Source organism: Acanthopagrus latus, chromosome 9, assembly GCF_904848185.1.
Source record: "Acanthopagrus latus isolate v.2019 chromosome 9, fAcaLat1.1, whole genome shotgun sequence".
Taxonomy (NCBI): domain Eukaryota; kingdom Metazoa; phylum Chordata; class Actinopteri; order Spariformes; family Sparidae; genus Acanthopagrus; species Acanthopagrus latus.
The window spans coordinates 5,470,165-5,494,772 of NC_051047.1; the positions used below are offsets into that span (position 1 = coordinate 5,470,165).

The following is a 24,608-nucleotide window of genomic DNA, read 5'->3' on the forward strand; positions in this document are numbered from 1 at the left end:
AGAGGGGGATTTCTGTGTCTCTTTAAACAGGTGCCATATTTATGTGCGTCGAGCACAACAGCAGTGCAGCTGAGTGCAGTTGGCACACGAGCTTTATTCTTCATTCTCCTAATAAACAGAACCAGCAGGGAGAAAATTTGTCTTTTTTGGGTCGTTTTCTTCCAGTTTGGTTTATGATCGATGTATTGCGTCAGCGTTTGAAGCTCATGCCTGTGATGTGGTGCAGAGCAGATGTGTGTGTTTTATAAGTCGAGAACTCTCTCGTGTGATTAATAATCATGACACTGGTTGGTATTGTTGCCTACAGGCTTCGACTGACAGCAGTTTGTCTTAAACGCTGTTAAAAAGTGCATGTTCTCCACAATTTATCAGTGCATTTGCAATAGTCTGCAATAGCTGTGAAATACAAACCATCCAGCGTGTAAAGGCATCAATATTTCTGATGATTACCCACAGTAAACACTATAATTAGTTTTGTTTGTGCGCTCCAAATTATTTTATGAGCAACTCCTGTCAGTTTGGGGGAAAAAAAATGTCTTCATAGCATATGACACAGCTTGAAAGGCTCCTGCGAACAAAGAGACAAAATCAAAACAATGTACATGAATTAAAACGTTTATTGAGCTTTTTACGTGCTTGGCACCTGTATTTACATTTTTTTTTTAAATGCCTCAAAAAAAGAATTCCTTTGTTATATCCCTTTTTTCACACATTTTTATAACAGATTGGCCTGTAAAATTGTTATATTGCTCAGCACTTAAATACACATCTCTACAACACACCAAAACATACTTTAATTACTCTGTTTTGCTATTGCTTCTTTAATAACTTTTCACACAACAACTTTGAAGCTTATGTTATTGATTGCATTCGCCATCTTATATAAATGCTTAAAAACGTAATCCACCCAAAAATAGTGAAGCCATTCCAGTCTTTGAGGATTGTGGGTTGATGAAGCCCTGAACTCTCACGAAGCTCCCAGCAGGCGTGTGCTGGGAGCTTCTCTCAGTTATCCCAACCTACAGTTCTTTGACTTACTGCATCCACATGTTGTATTCACCCTGTTTGGCACCTCAAGCAGATTCTTCATCTCCTGCATGTCTGTGGAGCAGTGAGTCATTCAGTTGTCCAGTTGTCTCTCTCATTCCTGCCAAAACTTCAGACCATGACGGCAAACCACCGACTCCATGACATTTCTAAAATGAAGTTCCTCTGGATCACAGTGAAGATTCTTTGGTTGCATGATGTCATGACCGGATGGCATTAAAGTCCCAAAAAAATCAAGAATGAGTCCCTTGAAAAGTTGCTACTATTGCACCATAACAGATTCACAACTGATAATCTCTTCTAGAGCCAGAGCCTGTAGGCTCCTACCTCTCCTTCTTATTACAATCGGAGGAGTTTGCAGTTCCTTTCCTGTCAGAGACAGTAAAAGAAGTCAGGATGCAGTCCCACTATTTCCTTTATTAACACAAAGATAATTAAATAATAGTATTGACTCCCTTTTTAAAGCTTTGTAAGTGTTGGAGTGTCTTTAAAAACAAAAAAACATGAGATGATATCCTTTGTCTGAAAAGTACAAACACCGGTTCAACATCGACACCAAACCAGGTTCATAGATTAGAAATTTGCTTTTCAGCTGGAAGACTTTAGGAACATGGAGGACTCTGAGGTTCGATGCCAGTTTCTACACCATGTGCATAGACATCTGAGAGGAGGAGCCATACTGACGACCGTCACAGGAGCTGCTGCCCTGCTGGCCGCTGGTGGTGTTGCCGATCATGTGCATAGTGTCCATGCTCCCATTGGACAGGTACTGGCGCTCGGCGAAGGCCCCGGCCGGAGACGAGGAGCAGAGCAAACCTCCCTGGGGCTTCTCGGGGCTGGCGGCCAGGCGAGGAGAGGTGGGGAAGTTGTATCCGTACAGGTTGTAAGGGTTGTGCAGGGAGAAAGCGTTGTAGGAGCCCTGCTGCACATGGTGGTGGCTCCCGCTGAACATGTGGGCTGAAGAAGAGGAGGATCCGGATGAAGAGGACGAAGCAGAGCTGGAGCCACCTCCGGCCTGCATCACGTACTGAAGCTGCGAGGCTGGGAAGGAACCCAGTTGACCACTGTAGGCATCCATCTTGCCTCCAGAGCCGCCGCCGCTCCCGCCGCCAGTCAGGGAGGCATGAGCGCTGCCCTGCATGCCGGCAGCAATCAAGGAGGAAGTCCTCTGTGGCAGGAAGGATTCAGAGGGTTGAGCAGAGGCCACAGCACCTCCTGCAGCCTGGAGGCGCCCGTAGGAACTGTCGGCCAGGCCGCCGTAGCCCTGCAGGGCCGCCATGTTGCTGCGAGCACAGGCTGGATACTCTGAAAGGCCCAGGTTGCAGAGCTGACTTTCCCTGCAGCCCACATTAAAGGTGTTGGGGGCGAGGTGGAAGGTCGGAGGGGAGCAGGAGGGAGAAAGGAGGTGTGCCGCACCAGAAGGGGAGGGTGTGCCTGTGCTGGAGGTGGTGGGAGATGTGCCTGTGCTGCCGCCTGGAAAACACAAATACAGGGAGAATTAAACACAGTGACAGGTGCTTTTAGTCAAGAGCACTTTTACATAAAGTAAAGATAAGTTACAAGATGATACCCAGCTGAGTCTAAGAGGGTGGGCCTCTGAACTAAAATGTACTACATCACACTGTGTATTGTTGGACATAGATGTAATCCACTGAGGTGTCTGTGCTGTTGGATGGAATCATCTAAGACCTGATGAGGAACAAACAATCCCAGAATGTCTTTCATGAAGTAAAAGGGCAATGTCACCAATGATGCAGAGCACTGTTCATCTCTCCTAAGACTTATTTCTTGATTCAAACCAAATCACTTCATCATGTTGGTAAAATTCTTCCATGCTGAAGCAGTAATGGGCAGTGACAGTGGCGTTCTGGGTATAATTAGTGGTCATGATGGATGGTCACACTTGTACAATTTGAAGCTTTAAGGAACTTTAATGTTTTCTTCATAATGGCTAAATGTGGTCCTGAAGACAGTGTTTATATGTCTGTCTGTCTGTCTGTCTGTCTGTCTGTCTGGTGACAGCACACTAGCATAACAACTGTCCAACAATTGTGTTGTAGTATGTAGTAATGTAGTAATGACTGCTTTTCAATGCAGCTGTTGTGATGGCCATTAAGATTAGCTAGATTATATAAATTATGAAGACGTTTATGTAAAGGCATCAGTGTTAAATTGGTCTATTAAGTTATTATTAATTCATTTTACATAAGCTAGCTAAGACAAGTGGTTTATATGGGTGTGCATTATAAGACAACTTGATACATATCTAGATACATGGGCTACGATACGATTCACTGACGATTCTTTTTATTATGGAATTATTCAATCCATTCAGATTTGGGTAATCTGATACAATTCTTTGCTGCATGTGACATTCATTATAAATTAGAATAAGCCAGGCTAAAGTCATCACTTAGTAGTCATAACTTTAACTTTAAAACTGGTTTCTTATTTATATTGTTGAATTTTTACACCCCTAGTGGTTTGGCTGCCATATTTTTACATCTGTTAAGAAACTTTTCTCTTTTTTTTTCCCTCAGAAAATGTGATATGATGGGAAAGTGACACGAATCCCTGCCTGCTGATCTCTGACCTCCTTCCTGTGGAGTGTAGCATGAAACAAACAGGTTTTCCCTGTGGGGAGTGCGAGTCTCTCGGTGCTGGACCTCCACATCCTCTCTACCCTACGGCAGAGCAGGAGAGAACATCTCGTCCACAACTGGTTGGAACGTATGAATCTGTTTTTCAAAACGTATTCTTACGAACAACCGAACTCTCCGTCCAAACTCTTCATCATCTGCTTGTATCTTTTAAGTTTCAGCATGTGTTGTTTCTCTCTTCATAAGGAGCAGACGGAGGCAGAATGCAGTAGTAATCCCCACAGGGAGCATTTCCCAGCAGCCCACATGCACTGAGTCAGACTAATAAAGTAAGCAGTCAGTAACATTATGAATTCACCTGCCACCAATTTAATATAATATAAACTTGTCGATCCACATGGACTTTTTCAAACTTTTAGCCCCGGACTAATTGAAGGGCCTTACTCTTTCTACTGGATTTGAGATCATGCAGTGTATCGTAAAATATACTGTGTGGCTGGTATGTAGGGATAAATATGGATTTAGTTTTGACTGGGTCTGGTCAACAGAGCCGCCCCACATCCCCGGTCCTCTCCTCAACAAAAAGCCACGGACCCTGCCTCTGACATCCACTAAGTCAAGCCTTTCAAAATGAAATGATAGCTGTGGGATATCAATCGCATATTTCTGTATTAATGAGAATTTGGCCTGGGTTCATCTTGCCGTTGGATAAATTCAGCTTGAACCAAGAGCGAGGAGGAGGCATAACTAAATAATCCCGGACTTGCTTGGCTGGGGTTCTGATTTTGCACCATATGCATTCGATAATATCGCTGCAGCACTCTGCTCTGCTCTGCTCTGCTCTGCTCTGCTCTGCTCTGCTCGAGGAGATGAGGGGTGGGGGCTTGAGGGAGGGAGAGAAATAAAGAAAAGGAGGGGAGAGACAGAGAAAGGAAGGTAGATACATCTGAGGAACGAGAGAGAGAAAGAGAGGACGATAGTTTGATGATGTCATGTTTTCCTCTGCTTAGAAGGGCTCGAGGTGCTTCAGTGCCAAGGGGGAATAGTTGATTACTTGAAGGGAAAAGGGTGTATGAGCCATAAGGCCAAACATACATACACACTTAACGTCACTGCGCACACACACACACACACACACACACACAGTGTCCTGTCATAGTGACACAGGGTTCACTGGTGGTGCAGGGACTTTGATTAAATCCTAATCACTTTGGAGCAGTTTAACGATAACAAACACATGTCCGCAGCGTCACGTCATGCTGACCCCCAAAGGTAACTGAGATAGTGTCGGCGAGGAGGCGCTTCAAAGCGCGGTGACCCTCAAAATGACACATGACTAAGACCCCGTGCCGGCGCTGGAGCTGAGACAAAGGGAGGTGGCCCCGACCGACTCGGACTCGTGTCGTGGAGCCGTCCAAAAGCCACGGGGTTTGTTTAACAATTTTACTTTCAAGGGCTGCGAGCGATGTGAAAAGTTCAGCAGACGCCTGCCGACGTGCCAGAGGAGCAGCGTATGGCCAAGCTCAAATGAAGGACAACTATAGCTGATGCAGCGTGTGGTGATATATGAGGGGAAAATATGCAGAGGGAGAGTTCAGGTCGGGACAGCATGTGCAACAAGGTCATGCTAATCATCACCGTACGCTGCTCTCAGTTTAAGTACAAGTTCTTAATATGGAAATGCAGTCATTATCTCCTCAACATGCTGATGGAAAGTCGGGTGAAGTTTTGTAGTCCAACATTAATTTTTGTTTTTGGGTGAATCCTTTAACTACAGTATGTAGTATTCTTTACCCTGTTCCTGTGACTTTAAAAGTCAGGATATATTACTGAAATAGCAGCAGATTGTACACCACATATTGTGATCTAGATTTCTCCCTTATGTTTTTGGGAGGAAAAAAGCAGCAGGAAGGACTGCCTCGAGGTTGAGACAGGCAGCTGAAAGATCATGTGTTCAACCAGGAGAAATGTGCTGAAAAAGAAAAAACTCATTTCATTTGCATTTTGTACACTGACTAAACCTTGGCTTAGAAATCAAATGGAGTCACTGCACAGAAAAGTCGTGTTCTGTCACTACATAAGGTCAGAAAAGCAAAAAGCATGTAACGAATGTGCCGGGGATCATTTAGTTGGTTGTTGGGTGTCGTCCGGTGCAAGACAGATCATCGGCTTTGGATGTCAGTCTTTCAGAATAAAACAAGAGAGATTTCAACCAGCCTTCAACAACAATGCCAAGTAAGAATCCATCAAAGTGCAGCTGCAGAGACCAGTTTTTACTATGTGTGCGAGCGATCTGACCCTGACTTTTAAAGTTTTAATCAGAAGAGACAGATCTTCATTGGATGACTTTTCATTTTGTTTAAACAAACTAAATAAACAAACTCTCTTTGTTTTCATGACTGAATAAACTCATTAAACAAACTGACCTCAGAGGACAACACAATTTTATACTGTTTTACTTGGTTTATATGTGGCGGACCCTGCCACCTTTCTAGCTTCAAACAGTGTTCTGGGAACTTATTTTCATTGATAACTGCTTGTTTCTTCACTTATGGAAAAAAGTACGCATTTCTGATTCAGTATTATTAACACATTATTAATTTGAATGTATTTTATCTATTATGCTCCAAAACTACATAGTGCCCCTTTAAAGTTGCAATAATATTCTTTGTCTTTTTATCTTTTCCCGTTTATTTGTACAGAAAACAATTCATAGGAAACCCAGGGAAACTTCAGTGTTTTCACACACCTTGCTGTTTCTGCATGTTGGTGAAGTCTTCAAACGTGAGGGTCCTCACAGGAGGTCTCCAGAAAGCATAGGTCTCCATGATCGCCTCGAGGCCAGTCCTGACAAGGAGACACAGAGAGAGAGAAACTTCAGAACGCTGAAAACGTATGTGTTGACCAGATGATATGAAAACAGAGAGAGAGAGACAGTGTGTTGTGTGGGGTCATATGGAAGGAGGCTCGTCTCAGAATGTATTTTGTATGGCTGTTTATATCTAGGATCTGAGACTGAAGCCTTAAGTTCTGCTGGCAGATGAGGTCGACCGGGCCCTTTGCTGTGGAGCTCCCTACCAAAGGATCTTTGACAGTCAGCTCTGTGGTCTGATCAGAAGCATTTGTTTGGATTATCATCTTGTTTTTATTTTGCGCAATGTGGATCTTATTTATTTATAAACCGTCAGTCGTCCATGTTGTACTTATCCACCCTAATCGTGATTGACAGGAAAACTGAAACGTTGAGAGATGGCGCCCTGTGGTCTCGCCAGGTGGAGCGTGTGCCCCATGTGTGGAGGCAGCAGGGCGGGTTTGGTTCCAGCCTGTGGCTCTGTGCTACACTTCTTCCCGTTGCTCTCTCCGCACTTTTCCCATAAGTCAGTGATACAGTGATAATTTTTTTTGCAATTTGTCGCTCTTTTCTGTAATCCCTGTGTGCGATAATGAATTTCACAATTCCTCTGGATTTGAACACAGCTCAAATGGAAAGATTTGGGAGAACTCACTCAATAACAAAATATTAAACAGAGGTTTAGTGTTTGTGTTATCTTACTGTGGAATTGTTGCATATTATATATTTAAATACAAGCGATTTTATATGAAAAGTCAGAAAATATATGACTGATGCGTGTGTGTGTGTGTGTGTGTGTGTGTGTGTGTGTGTGTGTGTGTGTTACTGACTGGAGAAGGATGGATTTGGGTGAGAGACTGACTGTATATTTGTGATTAAGAGCAAAACATATTTAAAAGATCAGTTGAATGGAGAGGGGAAGTGATGTTGGTGATGATTGTGTGTGTGTATGAGCGAGAGAGAGAGAGAGAGAGAGGTTGGTGCTAAATGAAGCAGACTGAATAAGAGTGTATGAAGAGGGAGAGAGGGAGGGGAGAAACTGGAGTCTTGTTCGGAGGAAACTGGAGCCATTAAAAAGGAGCAGGTTTTTACTGTGCACATAAATCTGGGTGACGTTTCATCTTGAATCTGTACACGGTTCTCCTTCCTGCTTGATTTACATCCCTGCGCGCCGCTCGGCCCCGTCCCAGGGAAGCCAGCGCCCGTCTCTGCTCCCCGTGTTATTTTAGGGCCACTAACTCCCTGGCCGCGGCAGCTCGTTAGTGCGCCATGCTAATCGGCCGGACCGTCGCCATCACAGCACTCATTCATACAGCCACTCTGCTGCGGGACCAAAACCCAACAAATGAGCTGTATCCCTCCGCCCGGCCGTAAAGCCGGGTCACCAGACACAACTGACGACACCGCCATAACTCAGAGCTGGGGGAGACTTTCTATATTAAGACGCCATTAAGAAAGCCGGGAAGAGGAAAACAAGTTGGTGCTTAACTTGAGAATTAGCAGCGCAGGTTTGCCCTTTCTATTTATTTAGAATTTGCCCTCAATGTGGAATTAGTTAGTAATGTTTCACAGCAAACGGGCTGCATTCACACTGCTGCCACCTCACAGCCCAAATCCAATGAGAAGCGTGAGTTTTCTGACGACTGTTGACAGTGGTGCTGTCCTCACTGCAGATAAACTATAATTTATCTTCTAACACTTAAAACTGGTTTAGTACCAGTGTTGTAAAAAATCAAAAGTCATTCTTGAGTATAAGCAAAGATAACATTAAAATATGACTTAATGTGCTTAAATATCAAAGTGAAAAAGTGTAAAAGTTTATTTGTACTCATGCAGGCTTGGTAAATTTGAGTTTTTAGGCTTGTTTTTTTTTTTTTTATTGAATTGTATTCTTTTTATTGCTCTTTCTTTTCATTCCAATGGAACCTCTTGAGAGTCTGAAATAAAGTTTGAATGGAATTGAATTGAATTGAACTGAACTGAATTGAATTGAATTGAATATGGGTCGACTAATTACCAGCCTGGGATCCGGAAGTGATTATGGGATCTGATATTGAGCATTTTTCTGATTATCAGAAACAGTGTTTTGTTGTATTTACCTATTTTTAACCTGATTGTTGATAAAACAAATTTTTAAAAAAACAGTTGTTGGCAACAATACACTTTTTCAACACACTTTTTCAATTCAGTGAGTAAACTGTAACGTCCATATCAAACTGAATTCACCTTTTTTCACCACTCCTTGCAACTGATAAAAAATAATAATAATAATAATAACAAAACACTGTTCAAACCAAACCCACTGAACTGGACTTGAGTTTGAGTCAAGAATCAAAGATTTCCAAACATGCCAGATATGTTGACATGCTGCTACAGGAAAATGAAAATGATGCACATCTGATCTAGCTGTGCTGCCAAGAAATCTTGGCCTTCAGCTCAGTGGATATGAATGTGATACTTCAGCACAGTATACAGATAAAGAATGTTTCTGACGTTGTCAGACAGGATGGAAAAATGTTCTTCCTTTCCTTTTTCCTACACTTTTTCATTACATGTTCCACTCAGTCACACATCTTGGCTCCTATGCGTCCACATATCTTCACGTCTCAAACTATTATCCTATCAGCTCATGATTGGTTGTATCTACTGGTCTGCACTTGACATAAAAATGACTACTTGATTCTGTGACCCGGCAGCTGCAACCAGTAACAACAGAACTAAAAGAAGCCGCAGAAAAGTGACAGATGAGAGAGAAGACAGCGCTCGCTCATGGCTCACATCTAAACATCTTGGCGAGGATCCACAGTATGTTTACAAAATGTGACTGCCATGTCTGTCTGGGTGTCTTGCTCATGTAAGAACTGAAAAAGTGAACGTTCCTAATTGACAGGACACTCGTGTTTTCATAGGCTCAACTACGCCTGAGCTGGAGGAGTCAGAATACACTGAGCAAAGGCAATGCATCCACCTCTAATAAGATGTAAAATCAGATAACATTCACCTCTATCAAACAGGAGCCAATCACAAATCGGACAGCCGTTTATCAACCGAAGAAGCTGCACTGACATTGATGCTTACGTCCACTGCTGTGCATTGTAACCATTTGATGAACTGATGAATGTGAACGTGATCTTAATCAACTCTTGCAAGAGCAATGAGGCGTAATTAACTGTAACAGGTTAATGTTTCAGATCCAGTAATTAAAGCTCCCACACACTCGTACCACACACTGTGCCTTGCATGGAAAAGTTGAACATATCTAAACTTATAAAAGTCGCAGGCGCACCGTACCATAAGCAAACAATTGTTTTGCAGGCAACATGTTTCCTGTGTTCGGCTTCTAGTAAAGGATGTCGGTCAGAAACAAACTTTGACTGGTTTTTCTTGCTTTGTTTTCATTGCTCTGACGTTTTGCACCATATCTTTATTTGTGTATGTTTCATTTCAAACAAATATATATAATTTATATCTCTATATACATAGTTATAACTTTATTATCTAACTATTGTTGTCATTATTAATGCTAACTGCTATATTTCAAGACATAATTTTAGTATTCATCGCCACCATTGTTTTATTATCATAGAACAGTCTTCTGATTAAACTGAAAATGTGCAAGTTTTTATTCCTTACATTCCTTCCTACATGACAAATAAATGTCAGCTGTGATGTGAAATCTAATGTAAAAATACCTTGAATTCAATAATACTATATGTACAAATACACATAATGTTATGATCAGTAGACACCCTTATATTCAAAGTGACTTACAGTATGTGAGCAGTTGAACTCCTAAATCACCATAATTATGCAAAGCGGCAGTGAGAGGGTCAAAGGTCAGAGCCTCAGCTCTCTAACAATATTCAGGAATAATCAAAGACAAAGAGCCGCTCTATACACAGAGCGTGGATATCCAAACAACTGAGAAAGGGTTTTTAAGGCGACAGAAGCTGAGCTCTGAACAGAACAAATCCTAACAGGGCTGAAAGGAAGGCATCACCAGCGATACGTGAGGATAAATTCATTCTCTCTGTCTCCGGACAAATAGCTCATTCTCCGTTATCTTTTCATCTGTAGCTTTTCTGCAATGAAATTCTAATGCCAGTTCATAAATCAAACGGTCTATTGTTTGAAAAATGAAAAAAGATGTCTCAAATATCTGTGTGCCAATAATGCAGACCAGATGACGGGGCTGCTTTCATGTGCGGAGGCGTCTGGTGGTTCAGAACACCCCCTCTCCTTCCTCCTCTCCTCCACCAAAGTTATATATGATAATTCAGAGACTGACAGAGAGAGAGACGAATCAAGAGAAAGGAGAGACAGAGAGAGCGAGGGAGGAAAAGACGGAAAAGAGGACGGTAAGGAGGAAACTTAAAGGAAGCAACAAGCAATAAAGAAGAGACAGCGAGGGCTTGTCTTTACACACAAACTCAAACATGTTTAACTAGTCTGTTCGCTGTCTCTAAAAGTATGTGATGACCAGTGCATGACTTATCATTCTAAAATGTCAACAGCCAATAGGAGTGCTGTCTCTGGCTGACATCACCACAGCTGTAGTGATAACAAAGTTGATGCAACGGCTAACAGAGCGACAAAAGGGTCAGAGCAGCCAGGCAGTGTGTATGCCGTCACACAGTTTGATGGAGACAGAAAACAGCGACAACACCCTGTCTGCATGGTGTGTGTGTGTGTGTGTGTGTGTGTGTGTGTGTGTGTGTGTGTGTGCGCGCACGCGCATGGTGTTGCCCATATGTACAAAATGTTCTTACTTACGAGGGCTAAGAGTCATCATATCTTAAAGAATCCTGTTTGTGTCTTATAATGATCGGGAGGTTTTTGTTTATTTTGTTTTTTGGGGGGGTTGGTTGTTTTTTTTTTTTTTTTGGCTGTGCAAAAAAAAAAAAAAAAAACATCTCCTCAGTCAGAGTGTTAATAATACTGTGAGCATCAATTTAGTAACTTTTAGCTCACCTTCTGTCATCGTGGTCCACGCGAGAGGGTCGAAATTAGGGCCCCGTCATGAAAATTCACAGGCGTCTGTGTGTGTGTGTGTGTTGAGATTAAACTGAAGGAAAATGTTCTTGAGCGGCGGTCCAGAAAACGTTTGTTTTTGTTGTCATTTGTTTTATAATTCAGCACCATTTCATAGAACATTGTCTAGTAGTGCCGCATCACACTGCCATTTGTAAAAACTTCCACGATCCCAGATGCGAGTAACACAGATTTTGAATTGCCTGTGGAAAGAATAAACATGTACGAGCACGAGTCTGTTGGGCCGCTACTGCTGTGATGGCAAGTTTACAACGACGACGTATTTTGGTCTAACAAGATGGAATACAATCACCACATCATACCACGCTAAATGAAGAATAGAAACGCAGTGACTTTGGGATAAAAAGCCTGCCTGATAATGTATGATGATCTGTCATGTCATGTGGTGCCAATACAACAAATGTGCCTACATTTTAATGCATGAACAGTTTTTTTTTTTTTTTTTTATTTTGTGACGAATGAGAGGGAGGGAAGGTTTACAACCGACTCCATCCACCACCACTCTCAGCAAGTCTGTGCTGCAGATCTGAATTGTTCCTCGTGGGCCACAGACAAAGCAGCTGTTTTTATATGGAGCAGCATATGGTACTAAGTGCTATCTTCAGAGGCTTATTTCCATATTAAAAAAAAAAAAAAAAAAGACATGTTAAATTGTAACAGGCTGCGGCTGCTCGGTCAGTAGAGAGATGGTGTGGCAGTGTACCTGTTTCTGCCAGAGTCCCGGAATCCTTTGGCGAACGGGTTGCGATCGATCTTTAGTCTGGTGATCTGCAGACAAGGCGAACATGAAAAAGGACATGTTTGTGATTAGGGCGGCTTTACATGAATGTTTTCATTCAAACCCCTTCGATATGCCAACATGTTGCAATCAATTATGGTGATCCTGAGAGCTGCAAGCCATCCGTTGTTTTCTGGACAACAACATAATTGGTCCCTACCATGTCAATTGCCAATTGGCTCCATAGTCCAAATGGTTAGTTCAAAGAATTAGAGTGGTTGCATTCTGGGAAGTTTAATAAAAGGCGATTTTACAAGCACCACCTGAGATCTGCTCTCGGGAGATGATGCCCTCCCCAACGCAGATTACAAGGCAACCTTGTTGAGACTGAGGCTCTATATTAATTGGCTTTGGCATACGAAGTCGCTTGTAAAAGCTCATGATTTAGATCACACTCACACCAAAATCTGTAGTGATTGGTAAAATAATCAGACATCCTGCAGCGAATAATAAAAAATAAAAGATTGTGCAAAATGATTTGGCAGGGATTGTTTACATTTGCACACATTGTTGAGACTACAGGATCCCAGATTCGCGGGCACTGATTGATGCGATTCCCCTCTGAGGAAATAAAATAAGAGACCTGTTGGTTCTGGTAGGCGGTGACGGTGGTGAAGACAGTCTCAGGGAAGCTGAATGTCTTAACTCCCTCCCCACTCGGCACCGCCTTGTTTGGAGACAGTTCGCTGCTGAAGTCCTTCCTGATGACGTGGACACGGGGCTGATACTTGTGCATGGAGTGGAGGATGATCTGAAAAAATACGAAAAGGACACAAGTTGAAGTGGAGCTAACATTGTTAGTGTTATTTGGAGTAACGGTGTGATTATGACATCTCACAAATTCAGAACATTTTCCAGTCCTCACAATCTATTCAGTGCTAATCCATTTAAAAATAACCAGAGTGCAGACTCCGATTTTTCTTCAATGGCAGGTTGACAAAGCAAAGAAGAGGAGGATTCAAACTTCCAAAGCAAGGAAATAAATTTGACAAATGAAGGCTCTTAAGATTAGTCATTTATTCCAACACTTTCTCCCTCCAAACTCATTAGATACAGCAGCTTAATCAGTGACTATACAACACAAACTATGACACTCGGCCATCAGTTCTGTATATGAAGGCTCAATGCTTAAGATAGCAATAACACGTTACATGCATCATCTGGTTAGACTTTCAAAATAGAGCTTGCTGACAAGCAGTTCACTTATCATGTCATATGACTTCTGTGTTAACATTGTGAGAACGTTGTGGTTTGGTTAGGCGTAGGCACAAACAATGCTTGGTTAGGTTTAGGAAAAGAGCATTCTGCGGGTTAACATAATTACATTCGGTCAGGTAACATGTAACATAGGATATGTAAGTCACACAAGTATGTCAGTTACTCACATTTGATAATTTACCGAACATAACATTAAAGCAAATGTTTCTTGACTCTTGTTAACACTCTTGACGCACACCTCTGTCCCCAGGGGAAAAGTCCTTTTTATGACTCTTCCCACAACCTTGAACTCCCCCAACTTCCTGTTTATTAGTCTATTATTATTAGTTAACATGAAGATCCTTATAATCAGCATAAGTTCATAGGAAGAAGGCCCTAAGTCCTAATAAGATGCTTAGTAAAATTTACGAGACAATACAAGGATTCATTACAGCATCAATAAACACGTTTATTGTTAGATTATAGGATGAGACAATAAGGCATTGTTAGCTGAATGGTTATTTATTATTAAGTGCATCATAATGGATCTTTTAACATAACAAGGCGCTGTTCTCACTTTAGAGCCAGTGGCTTCAAAAAGCAAAGTTAACTGCTATTAAATGCTATAATGGATTCTAAATAAAGTATCATTAATCTTATTATTACCCATTAAGGAACACTTATTAAAAGGAATATCATATAGAGTCATATGCAAAACTGTATGGATGTGTGATTGTGTTTCAAAACTTCCCAGTTTAAGAGAAAACACAAAACCTGTAGTCTCAGTTTTCCTCTCAGCAAACACACAATACACACAAGTCCTCGGTAACATCAATTAGACTCATTCTGTCAGGGCAATGTGTCATTAAGAGGAAACGAGTTCACACTGCAGAGATGCTCGCAGGAGGGCCGAGGATTATTTCACAGCAGAGCGGAGGCGTCAGACGGTGTCGGCCCCAGCCTAGCCTCGGGGCCTCGGTCTGCTCTTGATTAATCTGAGAGTGAGAAAACCAACCCAGAGCCAAACACCCCCGACCCCCCCGCTCTGCTGAGACTGAGGGGGTCATTTCAAACCAGGGCCGTGGGGGGAACTGTTCTGAGTATCAGAAACATTACATTTAACATTCCAGACCTCGAGTCACACACACGCACACACACACAAACATACACACACACCAAGACCATTCACTAATAATGACTGGACTGCAGCATGGATGCACACAGATGCATGCTGGAATCTACAGTCCCTGTTTTTTGCTCAGCGCTAATTTCTGTGGTGTGGTCAGCACCGAGATCACCTGTCGATCAAACCGTGTGGGCGGGGCTGTGGTGTCTTTTGCTCACCAACTGTTAGGCAAAACTGCGCCTTCTCAAAGAAACAAAAGTCTCCTTGCTGCATGTCTTGGCATCGGTTTTACACCAGGGAAGACATACTTTCAAATTTTGTGGCTTGATTTCCTGCTGCTGCTCTCTCAATTGGTTAAACAGCATTTAAAAAATGGAAATTTCAGAATAAAAGTAGCCTGTCAGACATCAAGGCTTCAAAATAATGCAGTGCAGATTTGTCTCTTCGTGTCAGCTCTTTGAGGATATGGTTTTTCATTGTCTGCTGAGCCACTGTAGCCTTAAGTGTTGGCGCAGAATCAACTTCTTCCTCAATATTTTTATAAAACAGTTGCTACGGAGGGAAAAGTATAACACATACAGAGGGCATTTTGCCAGAAAAGAGCTTAAAAAAAAAGAGCTGGATTAGCAAAAAGATTTCAAGGGGATGCAGGTTGAATTGCTGTCATGTTTTAGTAACAGAAATGTTACACACACACTCACACACAGCTGCCTTATGGCCCAGAGGAGTCATACTTGTAGTCCCCGGTCGGCCTGAGGTGATGTAAAGTCAAAGCGGATCACACATCGACATGCTGAACTGAGAGGGCAGCCAGAGGACATCAGCTGACAGTTGTTCACGCTCAAATGCAATTAGGCTTAATAAGTGATGTTTTTCAGTTTCATGGTTGGTAATGACGCCCTTTTCATCCCCTTTGAAAATCATCTGGACGTTCACACCAGAGAGACACCAACACATCCCTCATAACAGATGTTGTGTGTATCGCCATGAAGTCAAATCACACCAGACTTTGTAAACAAAGCACATTTTACATGACAATGTGGCCGAAATTGATTTTCAAACATAGTTAAGAACACTTTGATGACCATAAAAATGTGACGATCAAAGCAATGAATCCCACAGGCTGGTTTGAACTGTCAAATTACTGGAGAAACTGCATCCTGTTACAGCCAGCAACAATGAGGACTCGTCACTTTGGGTCACGGGCGGTGAGAGTATTGATATCACATCATGTGAAAAACTTGCATCTCTAAACTTCCAGACTCCCTACTGGCGGAAAAACAGGCAAATGTTTAAAGCAGACTGTGTAGAAAATTCTTCAGCGGAGCGCTGAATGAACAGCATTGATACATTACAATGCAATGGATCATTAACAACAAAGCTGCAATAAAACAAAAGAGAAGTCACAAAAAAATGTTGGCTATTCCAGCCTGCCTCAGTCTTTTATTAGGTTTTCCCATGGACCAGCGAGGACAGGCAGGAAATAGACGACAGGCCAGAGCGACAGCATGAGGCCACGAGGACCCATGAGGACCAGGGCTCAGGGGTCCGGCCAGGCAACGAGGCATCACACGGGCAAAAACTTTTCAAGTGCTGTTAGTTTACAGTATGACATCCTGCGTGATTGTGTTTCAGCTGACGTACGATACAAAGTCCTAATGCAAATGTTGTTGAAAGCAAAAAAGTGAGATCCGTCATGTGATCTCTGAATTTTTTACTTTAAAGTAAATTAGGAATTAAAGGAAAGAATTCTATGCAAGAAATAACATAATTACTATCGGTATAAAGTAATTCACTTTTTTATATACATATGAGTGCACTGCTGTCTCGCCAGCAAAATAAAAATGTATCAGTATTGCGTTATAAGGTGAGAAGTTTGCTGATGTGACAAGATATTATGTGTTTACATACGTTTTTTACTATTCTTGTTATTTTTGCTGTCTTTGTCTTTTTGTCTTTCATCTCTCCTAAACTGTACTGTATTTAGTTTCTCAATGAACTTGGTGTATCCCTTAGACTTAACTGAATTTAAACAAAGTACAAATAAACAAAATTAAATCATTCATAAGATATACCATTGATTTTGTTATAACATGCAACATTTCACAATTTAACAAAATATTTCCACATTATATTACCACATTTTACTGTTTTACATGTCACGTAGCAACAATATACAATATCCCATTACAACATGAATTGTTTCTTGTCATAAGATAACTAGCATATATGAAGAAAGGTTACTTGTTATAATGTTATAACGTTGGTATAATGTATAATAAGAAAATACCTCATTATAATGTTAAAAGCATCTTGTAAAAGTATACCTTTCACTTTTCTACTAGATGTCACTGTAGTTTTATATATATAAATTACAGAAATTGATGATTTTAACAGCTGCATTGCATTTATAATCATGAAATAAGAGTAATCAGCCAACTGATAATAACGTTATATTATATCATGTTATATCTCATAAACTGATCATTGGATTTGTATGTTAAGAAAGTGTAATCTTCAAACTTGTGTGTTTCCTTCTGGATTAGAGTAGATGTTTAAAGTAGATTTAAATGTAAATACTAAAAGGATCTCAGATTTTTGCTTTAAACATCCAACTTTCCACCAAAGTCACAACAGTTTCTGTTCATTTGACGTGGGCGGGGCTCAGACGCAACACTGTGGCGTCACGTCCTTTCATACACCAATCTCCGATTTTATTCCGAATCGCAATCAGATCTGATCAAACCAAACCTGTGCATTGTTTCTCAGTGAACAGTCACATAGCAGATTAGCTGTGTGAGTGTTTGTTAATAATACCAAAGGGTGTTAATTTTAAGTTTAAATTTGATTAATGCTAATTTAGTCATGATTTTTAAGTGTGTTAAGCAGTTAACTTTGAGAGTGCAAGGAATGCTTTAATTAGAAGACTGTTTCCATCTATACATGTCATTTGTTTAAGTGCAGTACATAGTTAAACCTTCAAATTCCATTTCATAAACCAAACTAGTTTATCAGTCTGGATGACAACGTGCCATCCGAGACATAATAAATATTGTTTTTCCTCACACACTCTGCTCCTGTTGTGCGCCGTGACGTCGAATGATTCACGACATCTACAGTGTCTGTTTCTGATAAGGCAGACATTTCGCGACACCACAAGTCAGAAGGATGAGCGAGAAGTGGTGAGGTTTCCCACACAGGAAGCTCAGAAATTAATTTCCATTGGCCTCTAAACCCCCACCAGGGAGACAAAGCCCTTAAACTGAACAGTGGGAGAGGAAAGACAACCTCCCTCACTCGGAGAGAGAGACAGAGCTCTGCATGTGAATTCTCGCCCACTGACACCCATATGTTATTGCATTTGTCACCACTGAGCTGATGAGCTCATCTGCAGATCTGTGACAGAGCAGGAACCTGCCCGCAGCTCGCTGTGCTAAACTGGACGCCACCATTTTGTCGTACCGTTGGAATAAATTGCTACACCGTGTTTCTAATCATCGCATCAGTGGCAAGCTCTGAGAAGAAATCGATTCGTAGCAGTTCCTCGTGCTCTTTTCAACAGTATCTCAGGCCACAGCAATCAAAGCAGTCGCCTCTATAATATTTCTCGGTCATGACAGGAAGCACTGTGCCATCTTCTACTGTTTCAACATCCAGATTATGTGATGAAAAAAAAAATGGGAGCAGATCATCTCCTGCTTTCACGGACTCTCCGTCAGCACATGGAGTTCATTTGCTATGAATCAACCTGCTTTAATTTCCACAAAAGCCTTAATAACACTGAGGCTGATGCTCTAAGTAGGTCCGCACATTTTGTGGCAAAAGGCGACATAAAGGGAGCTTATTTTTCAGATTGTTATGATGTTTGAATGCTACACTTTGCACAAGTTGAATGTTATATTTTGCAGCACTTGAACACAGCTTAGTGTTTTCTCCTCGACACATTACCTCTTAGTTTGGTGGTAAACATATCAGGGCTGTGATCTAAAATGTGTATTAAAGCTGCATTGATCATTAAACTGCATGAAACATTAAAACAAGCTGACGGAAACACAGCCACCACCGAAATCTTTGGATTTTAAGGTTGTTTTGGTTGACATGTAAGCAAAACAACTGCCTCCCTGTAGCCCATAAACACTTGACCCAAAAATGAAAATGCAGGAAGCGGTCGACATGTGGTTCGGACAGCTGTAAGAAGCCATTTATGTTTCCTTTTCACTTGTTTTTTCTTCATTTTAAAACAAGTTGTATATGAGAATATCTCAGTGCTATGCTGCTGTGAATCTCCAGAAATGTCTTGTGGATGGCGAAAAACTTCACCTAGCTTTCCATCAACAGAGGGGGTTTGTAGATAATGACTGAATTTTCATTTTTGGTTGAACTTTTCCTCTGTGCTGTGTTTCTTTTGCTAATGAATCAAAGTCTAATATACAATTTCATTTTTTACACTCTGATGGGGTTTCCACCTGCCCCTGACAAAAGTAACTTCACCTTTAGCTTGCTAATGCTAAGCGACATTTCCTAACATACTTACAGCCACTTGGTATTTTTTTCAAAGTGATTATCAGAGTTTATAAGCTGGAACTGGTTAACTGTAGGAGTTGCGGTTCTGCTGTATGACCTTTATTGTATGGCTTTGCCTTTTCTCGAACATTTATTTTAACATTATTTTATAGATTTTTTATATAGTATTTTCTTAGCTTTCATTGCAGGTTTAACCATCAGGGACCAATCAAAATCTAAGCTGCATTCTTCCATTTAAAATTGTCCCTTTCCCATGAAACCCATTTCTAACTATGGACGGGTATAAAGTGCAAATAAGGGACTGACTTTCGCTCGCTGCCCACTTGCTGATTATACATAAGGAAGGCAGTAAATCAAACAAATTGTGGTCTAACTTGTTGCATTACAGTTAAATATTTCACCTATGAAAGCCACATTACACATTTAGAGCAGCCAAGAACCAATAAGAGACTTACTTTAGCTCACCACCTCTGTTACTAACTGGCTACAAGCAAGGCAGTAAATCAGGCAGATTGTGGTCAGACTCAAATTTTAGCTCAGTGGTGTGGCTGCTGGAGCACACTACAAATCAAATTCAATCATTAAGTGCCTTTAACGAAACCATTTTATTACTAAATGCATTACAGAGCCATGGAGGAAATGAATATTATATATTAAAACAAGGGCACAGGTTCAAATCCCCAAGCTCTAATATCTCTCCACGCTAATCCTCAAACCTAATAATATTCAGACAGGGTGGACCGTCTTCAATAGGAAAAAGTCTGACTGTGGGAGGGCAGTATGTGGCAGAGCAGACTGTCACATATTGCAGAAAATCCAATCTGAACAAGTCTCATGGCTTTATGTGATCCATGAAAGCTTAAAGTCCACGAGGGATGGTGTCGACTTTCCCTTCAACGAAATGGATCAGAAATATCTCCGTCCATTTCCACAGCACCACGGAGTTCCATGGAGCGTAAAGCACAGAAATTAAACTAATGTATAACAGCTTTAACATGATGACCCAAAACTGAGATAACTATCATCTATGTTACAGGACTAGATTCATAGTCAGTGATTAAATACAAATACTGACATCTGATTGGTCGGTCGCACCCAGGGTTTAAAATGTTGAAAAATATGAAAATGTTCAATTCAAGCTAACTGAGAGCACAAAAACATATGAAACTAAAGACAATATTGTCTGATGGGGTCAGAATTTAGCATATTTGTTGCTCCCCCTTTGTGGCCTTAAGATCATGTGATAATTATCGGAATCAAAAGTGCATGAACGGAGCCCCCCAGTAGCTCATTTGGTGGAAAGTGTGCCCCATGGACAGAGACTGTGTCCTCGCTGCAGAGGCCCATGGTTCAGGCTGCTGGTCATCCCCTCTCACTCATTCTGTCATCTCTCTAAGCTGTCCTATCAATAAATCCATGAAAAGGCCAAAACATAACAAATAGATGAATGATGAATGAACAAGCAAGACAGGATGAAGAAATGTGAGTATTAAATGGGTGATGTGACGAAAATCTTCAAACATGGTAAATGTAACTTTTGGTCGGACAAACATAAGAAAGATAAAGGGCAGCACTCCCATCAAACTGTTTATTCTTGCCACAGGGACTTTTGGTTGGAGGAAAGCGAGGATCACCTGATCAGTTTTTGGGGGGTAACAGCTGTTTCTGTATGACACAAGCCTTAAAGTTGAGATCTTCTGCTTCACCGACTACTTCACTGCTTTTCCTCCACAGATCTCTCATCATAACGGAGCTTTAAGGTTCCAAATGCGAAAAAAAAGAAAAAAGATTTAAAGAAGCACATATCTTAAGGACCACCATCAGCGCAATATAAAAATCATAGGCATTTGTCCACCAACTATCAGTCACACTCTCATTTCACGTGAGATCGCGGTAAGCAATCGTATCGTGCGAGGCAGCTGGACTCTCAAGATCACACAAGACTCCAGCCCTGAACTGCTGCATCGTCTGTCCAGAAGACATATATTAAGACAAGACGGGACAGCTCCTGCGGGGCAAACGGTTTGGCAAACCAAATCTCAACCGGGAGACACATTTCTACTACTGCATTGCGTGTATTGTCATATTGCCCAACCCCAGCACTACACATGCTATAAATCCTGGCAGAAAATAATTGTTAGTCATCAGTTAACCTTTGCTGTTGATTGTGTGTTAATATTTTGGGCTGTAACATTCCGGTAATGATGTTTTGAACGAGCAAAACAATAGGCCACGCGCAATCATGTGCGGTGCAGCATATAGTATTGAATAGTGTTGTTGACTCAATGCATTTATGAAGCACTGTGTACTTTATCACACATGTTTCCTGAATGATGATGTCATAACAGTATGTACAAACATTCACAGTTCTGAAGATAAAGAGATAAAAAGGTCGCTTACGTGTCCCTGGTCGTCCAGCTCGTTGTTGGTGAGTTTGAGCTTGTCAAAGCTGACCACCTGTCTCATCCAGGTGTCTCCTGAGGCCAGAGAGTCCGGGTGGATGTAGGCCCGCGGAGGCACAGGGGAGTCTGCGTTTCCTGCTACCATCCACTTGGAGCTGTGGTACACGTATCTGGAAGACAAGAACAGGGAACTTGGCTTAAGCACCTGTTTCAGGGATTGAAAAGAAACACTACAGATTTTGTAAGCTGGATAATGACAAAGTAGATGTTGAGTGTCTGAGACCCACACACAGAACTTTACACACTATGAACCCACAGTGTTCCCTAAAACTGTAATCGTGCTTTATACACTGTAATGGCAAAATCCATGTGGTTTTCTTCTACCCAGTTATGGGGGGTGAGTGGGAAAAAAGAATGTGAAGCAATAAATAAAACAACAAATTCTGAGATTAACAGAGTGCTATAACATACTAAAGATTCTTTATCACCGCGAAAATGAAGTAAAATTTATGAGTGAGAAACTGTAAAGAATCTGAAAATAATGCAAATCATTAGCATGCATTTATTTTTATTTTTTTCTGCCCAACATTAAAAGTGATCAGGCAGCCACTTTTAAATTCTTGAGGTGTCTGAACTGCAACACATTCGGGGCCTTTAATTCAACTCAGTTTGAATTGAACCTGTTCCTCCTCCTTGTGTAAGTCAGGGAACGTAGACAATACGGGGCTCACAGCTCCAAGGGACCTTGGAGTCAACATTCAGCTGTGTGAGAGCCCAGAAACTACATTCTGTTATAAAGATTTTACAAATGAAATTTGAGCCAAAATACATTAGGTCAGGTAAATCACTACCTGAACCTAGATTAGAAATAGTCAGGTAACACATGACAAGGAGCTGGTTAGCATCTGCTCCATTTTCATTTAATCATTAAACTGAGGGCAAATGTGAACACAATTTTTAAAAATAAAGACTAATGTATTTAATCATAAATCAAGAGTTTGAATATTTGAAAAAGTGGAATAAATGGATTGAATATGTTGGACACAGTTAATTCATATTGACAGTCAGCAAAGAAGAGTATGACGAGTTTTTTTATTTTTATTTTTACCTTATTTGTATTTGTGTGTATGTATGTGCATGTGTATGTCTGTATGGATACTGTATCTGTAACCACCATAGTAACTAACTTAACTTTTCTTATATTTTTCGATAATTTACTTCATTAAAATTTTTATTATTAGAAGCAGTGATGGAAATATTTGTATGTTCGTCTCCAATATAAAGGGTATGAATATGGTAAGGACATACAAAATCATACGTTATTAAATGTAAATGTATCCAAACTATATAAAAAAAAGAGTGAACATGATCTGCTCACAAAATAAGCTGACCGACCTTTTATTAATACATATGTGTTTTTTTTGTTTACAGTCATATATGCATATACAGTATCCCTCAGATGATGACCATGAGGTTACTTCAGGGTTAAATTTGTTATTATATTATAAAGGCCATCTGAATTTCAAAAAGGCTGGAGCGCCTCTGCTTTAGTCACTCGGCCGGAAAACAAACTCCAAAAAACGCACAGCTATGTTGCCACAACACTGGCTTTTAAGACTCAGCTGTTGCTTTTTTCATTGCGCTTGAAATTTAGAACAAGAGAAACATAAAATATTCCATATGTAGTCACACACTCGGCGGCATAGTTTCAATTAAGACCGGCCATATTATTTGATGATGTTATGTGCGAGTCTGGGGTACTTCAGGCCGTCCCACCCATTAAACAGCAGGGAGAGAAGGGGGGGGGGCGCAGAAAGAAAGTGTTTTTTTTAATATGGAAAACAGATCAACAAAAGGGAAGAAATAAATAAAGGAATAAAAATGCAAGAATGGCTAGAAGAAAATGAAGACGTGCATGGACAGAGAAAGTCGTCAAGATGAAGACAGCCAGCTAGAGTCAACGAGAAAGATAAAGGAGAAAACCAGTGAGATCATGGCGATGAGCGGAAAGGGAAAAAATGGTGGAATGGGAGACAGAAACACAGAACGCAAGAGCGAGGCTGAGAGTAAGTGGAGGAGAGCAAGTGTGAAGCACAGCTGTTTGCCTTTAGTTCTGGCCCTGCGTTGAGTTGAAAGTGTTTTTATCTGTAGCAACTCTGCCAAAGTCATCACTCACTCCAGAAATGGACAAAAATTTCATTTGGTCCTTTTGTTATTGCCTCCAATGGCTGTGCCACCCCATTACATACACACACACTCACACACTATGTACAATTAAATTATAATATAAGCAATAATATGTGTGCTTGTGTGTGTGTGTGTGTGTGTGTGTGTGTGTGTGTGTGTGTGTGTGTGTGTGTGTGTGTGTGTGTGTGTGTGTGTGTGTGTGTGTGTGCGCGCATATAGGTATTTATAGGTATAGTAGCCTCTGTCTGCTCCAAACAACAGACACAAATACATACACATTTAAATAGCTCTTAAATAGCTCTCTCAAAAAATCCATCACCTGTGATTAGACCATCCATCTGGCTGTCAGTGTCCATCATGGACTAACTTCTACCAATCAGACACAAGTGAAAATGTTCTGTACTTTCTGGGATCTGTAAATGTAAAACATGTTGTGTGCTATGTTGCCACAAAAATAAGAAATAACTTGTATGGGGAATATTAAAGTTCTAAAGAGGCTCTTAATGTATGTATGGTTAAAACCCAACTGATTTCTTTAACGAGATATTATCGCAGGGAGTGTGAGAGGCACACAGTGGAAACTGCAGGCAGCATCTGCAAATGGCCTGTTAATGCAACCACAGAAACCAAAAGCTTTCATTGGTATTTCTCCACTTCTTTTGTTTGTTATACGACACACAGTGTAGTCATCACCTGTACCACCTCTACAATGGTGCTACAGGTGTTCCTGGCAGCTTTTCCACAAATGTGATAACCACATTTGGGTTTTTATTCTCACAGCACAATCTGTCAGCGTATTTTGATATATGTTTAAAAAAAAAAAAAACTATATTGGAAGTCCATA

General features: G+C 41.0%; 1 protein-coding gene across 2 annotated transcripts in view; it reads right to left on the bottom strand.

The window, feature by feature from the left end:
* Positions 1 to 619: 619 nt before the first annotated feature.
* Positions 620 to 24,608, bottom strand: part of tbx15 (T-box transcription factor 15) — a 47,733-nt gene continuing 23,744 nt past the window's right edge. For both annotated transcript variants that reach the window (XM_037110492.1, XM_037110491.1), the window contains 5 exons: positions 21,576 to 21,747; positions 12,912 to 13,079; positions 12,254 to 12,318; positions 6,397 to 6,494; positions 620 to 2,520 (listed from right to left, as the gene is read on the bottom strand). In XM_037110492.1, coding sequence (XP_036966387.1) covers positions 1,688 to 2,520; positions 6,397 to 6,494; positions 12,254 to 12,318; positions 12,912 to 13,079; positions 21,576 to 21,747 — 1,336 coding nt within the window. In that variant the 3' untranslated portion in view covers positions 620 to 1,687. The remainder of the gene's footprint in view (positions 2,521 to 6,396; positions 6,495 to 12,253; positions 12,319 to 12,911; positions 13,080 to 21,575; positions 21,748 to 24,608) is intronic.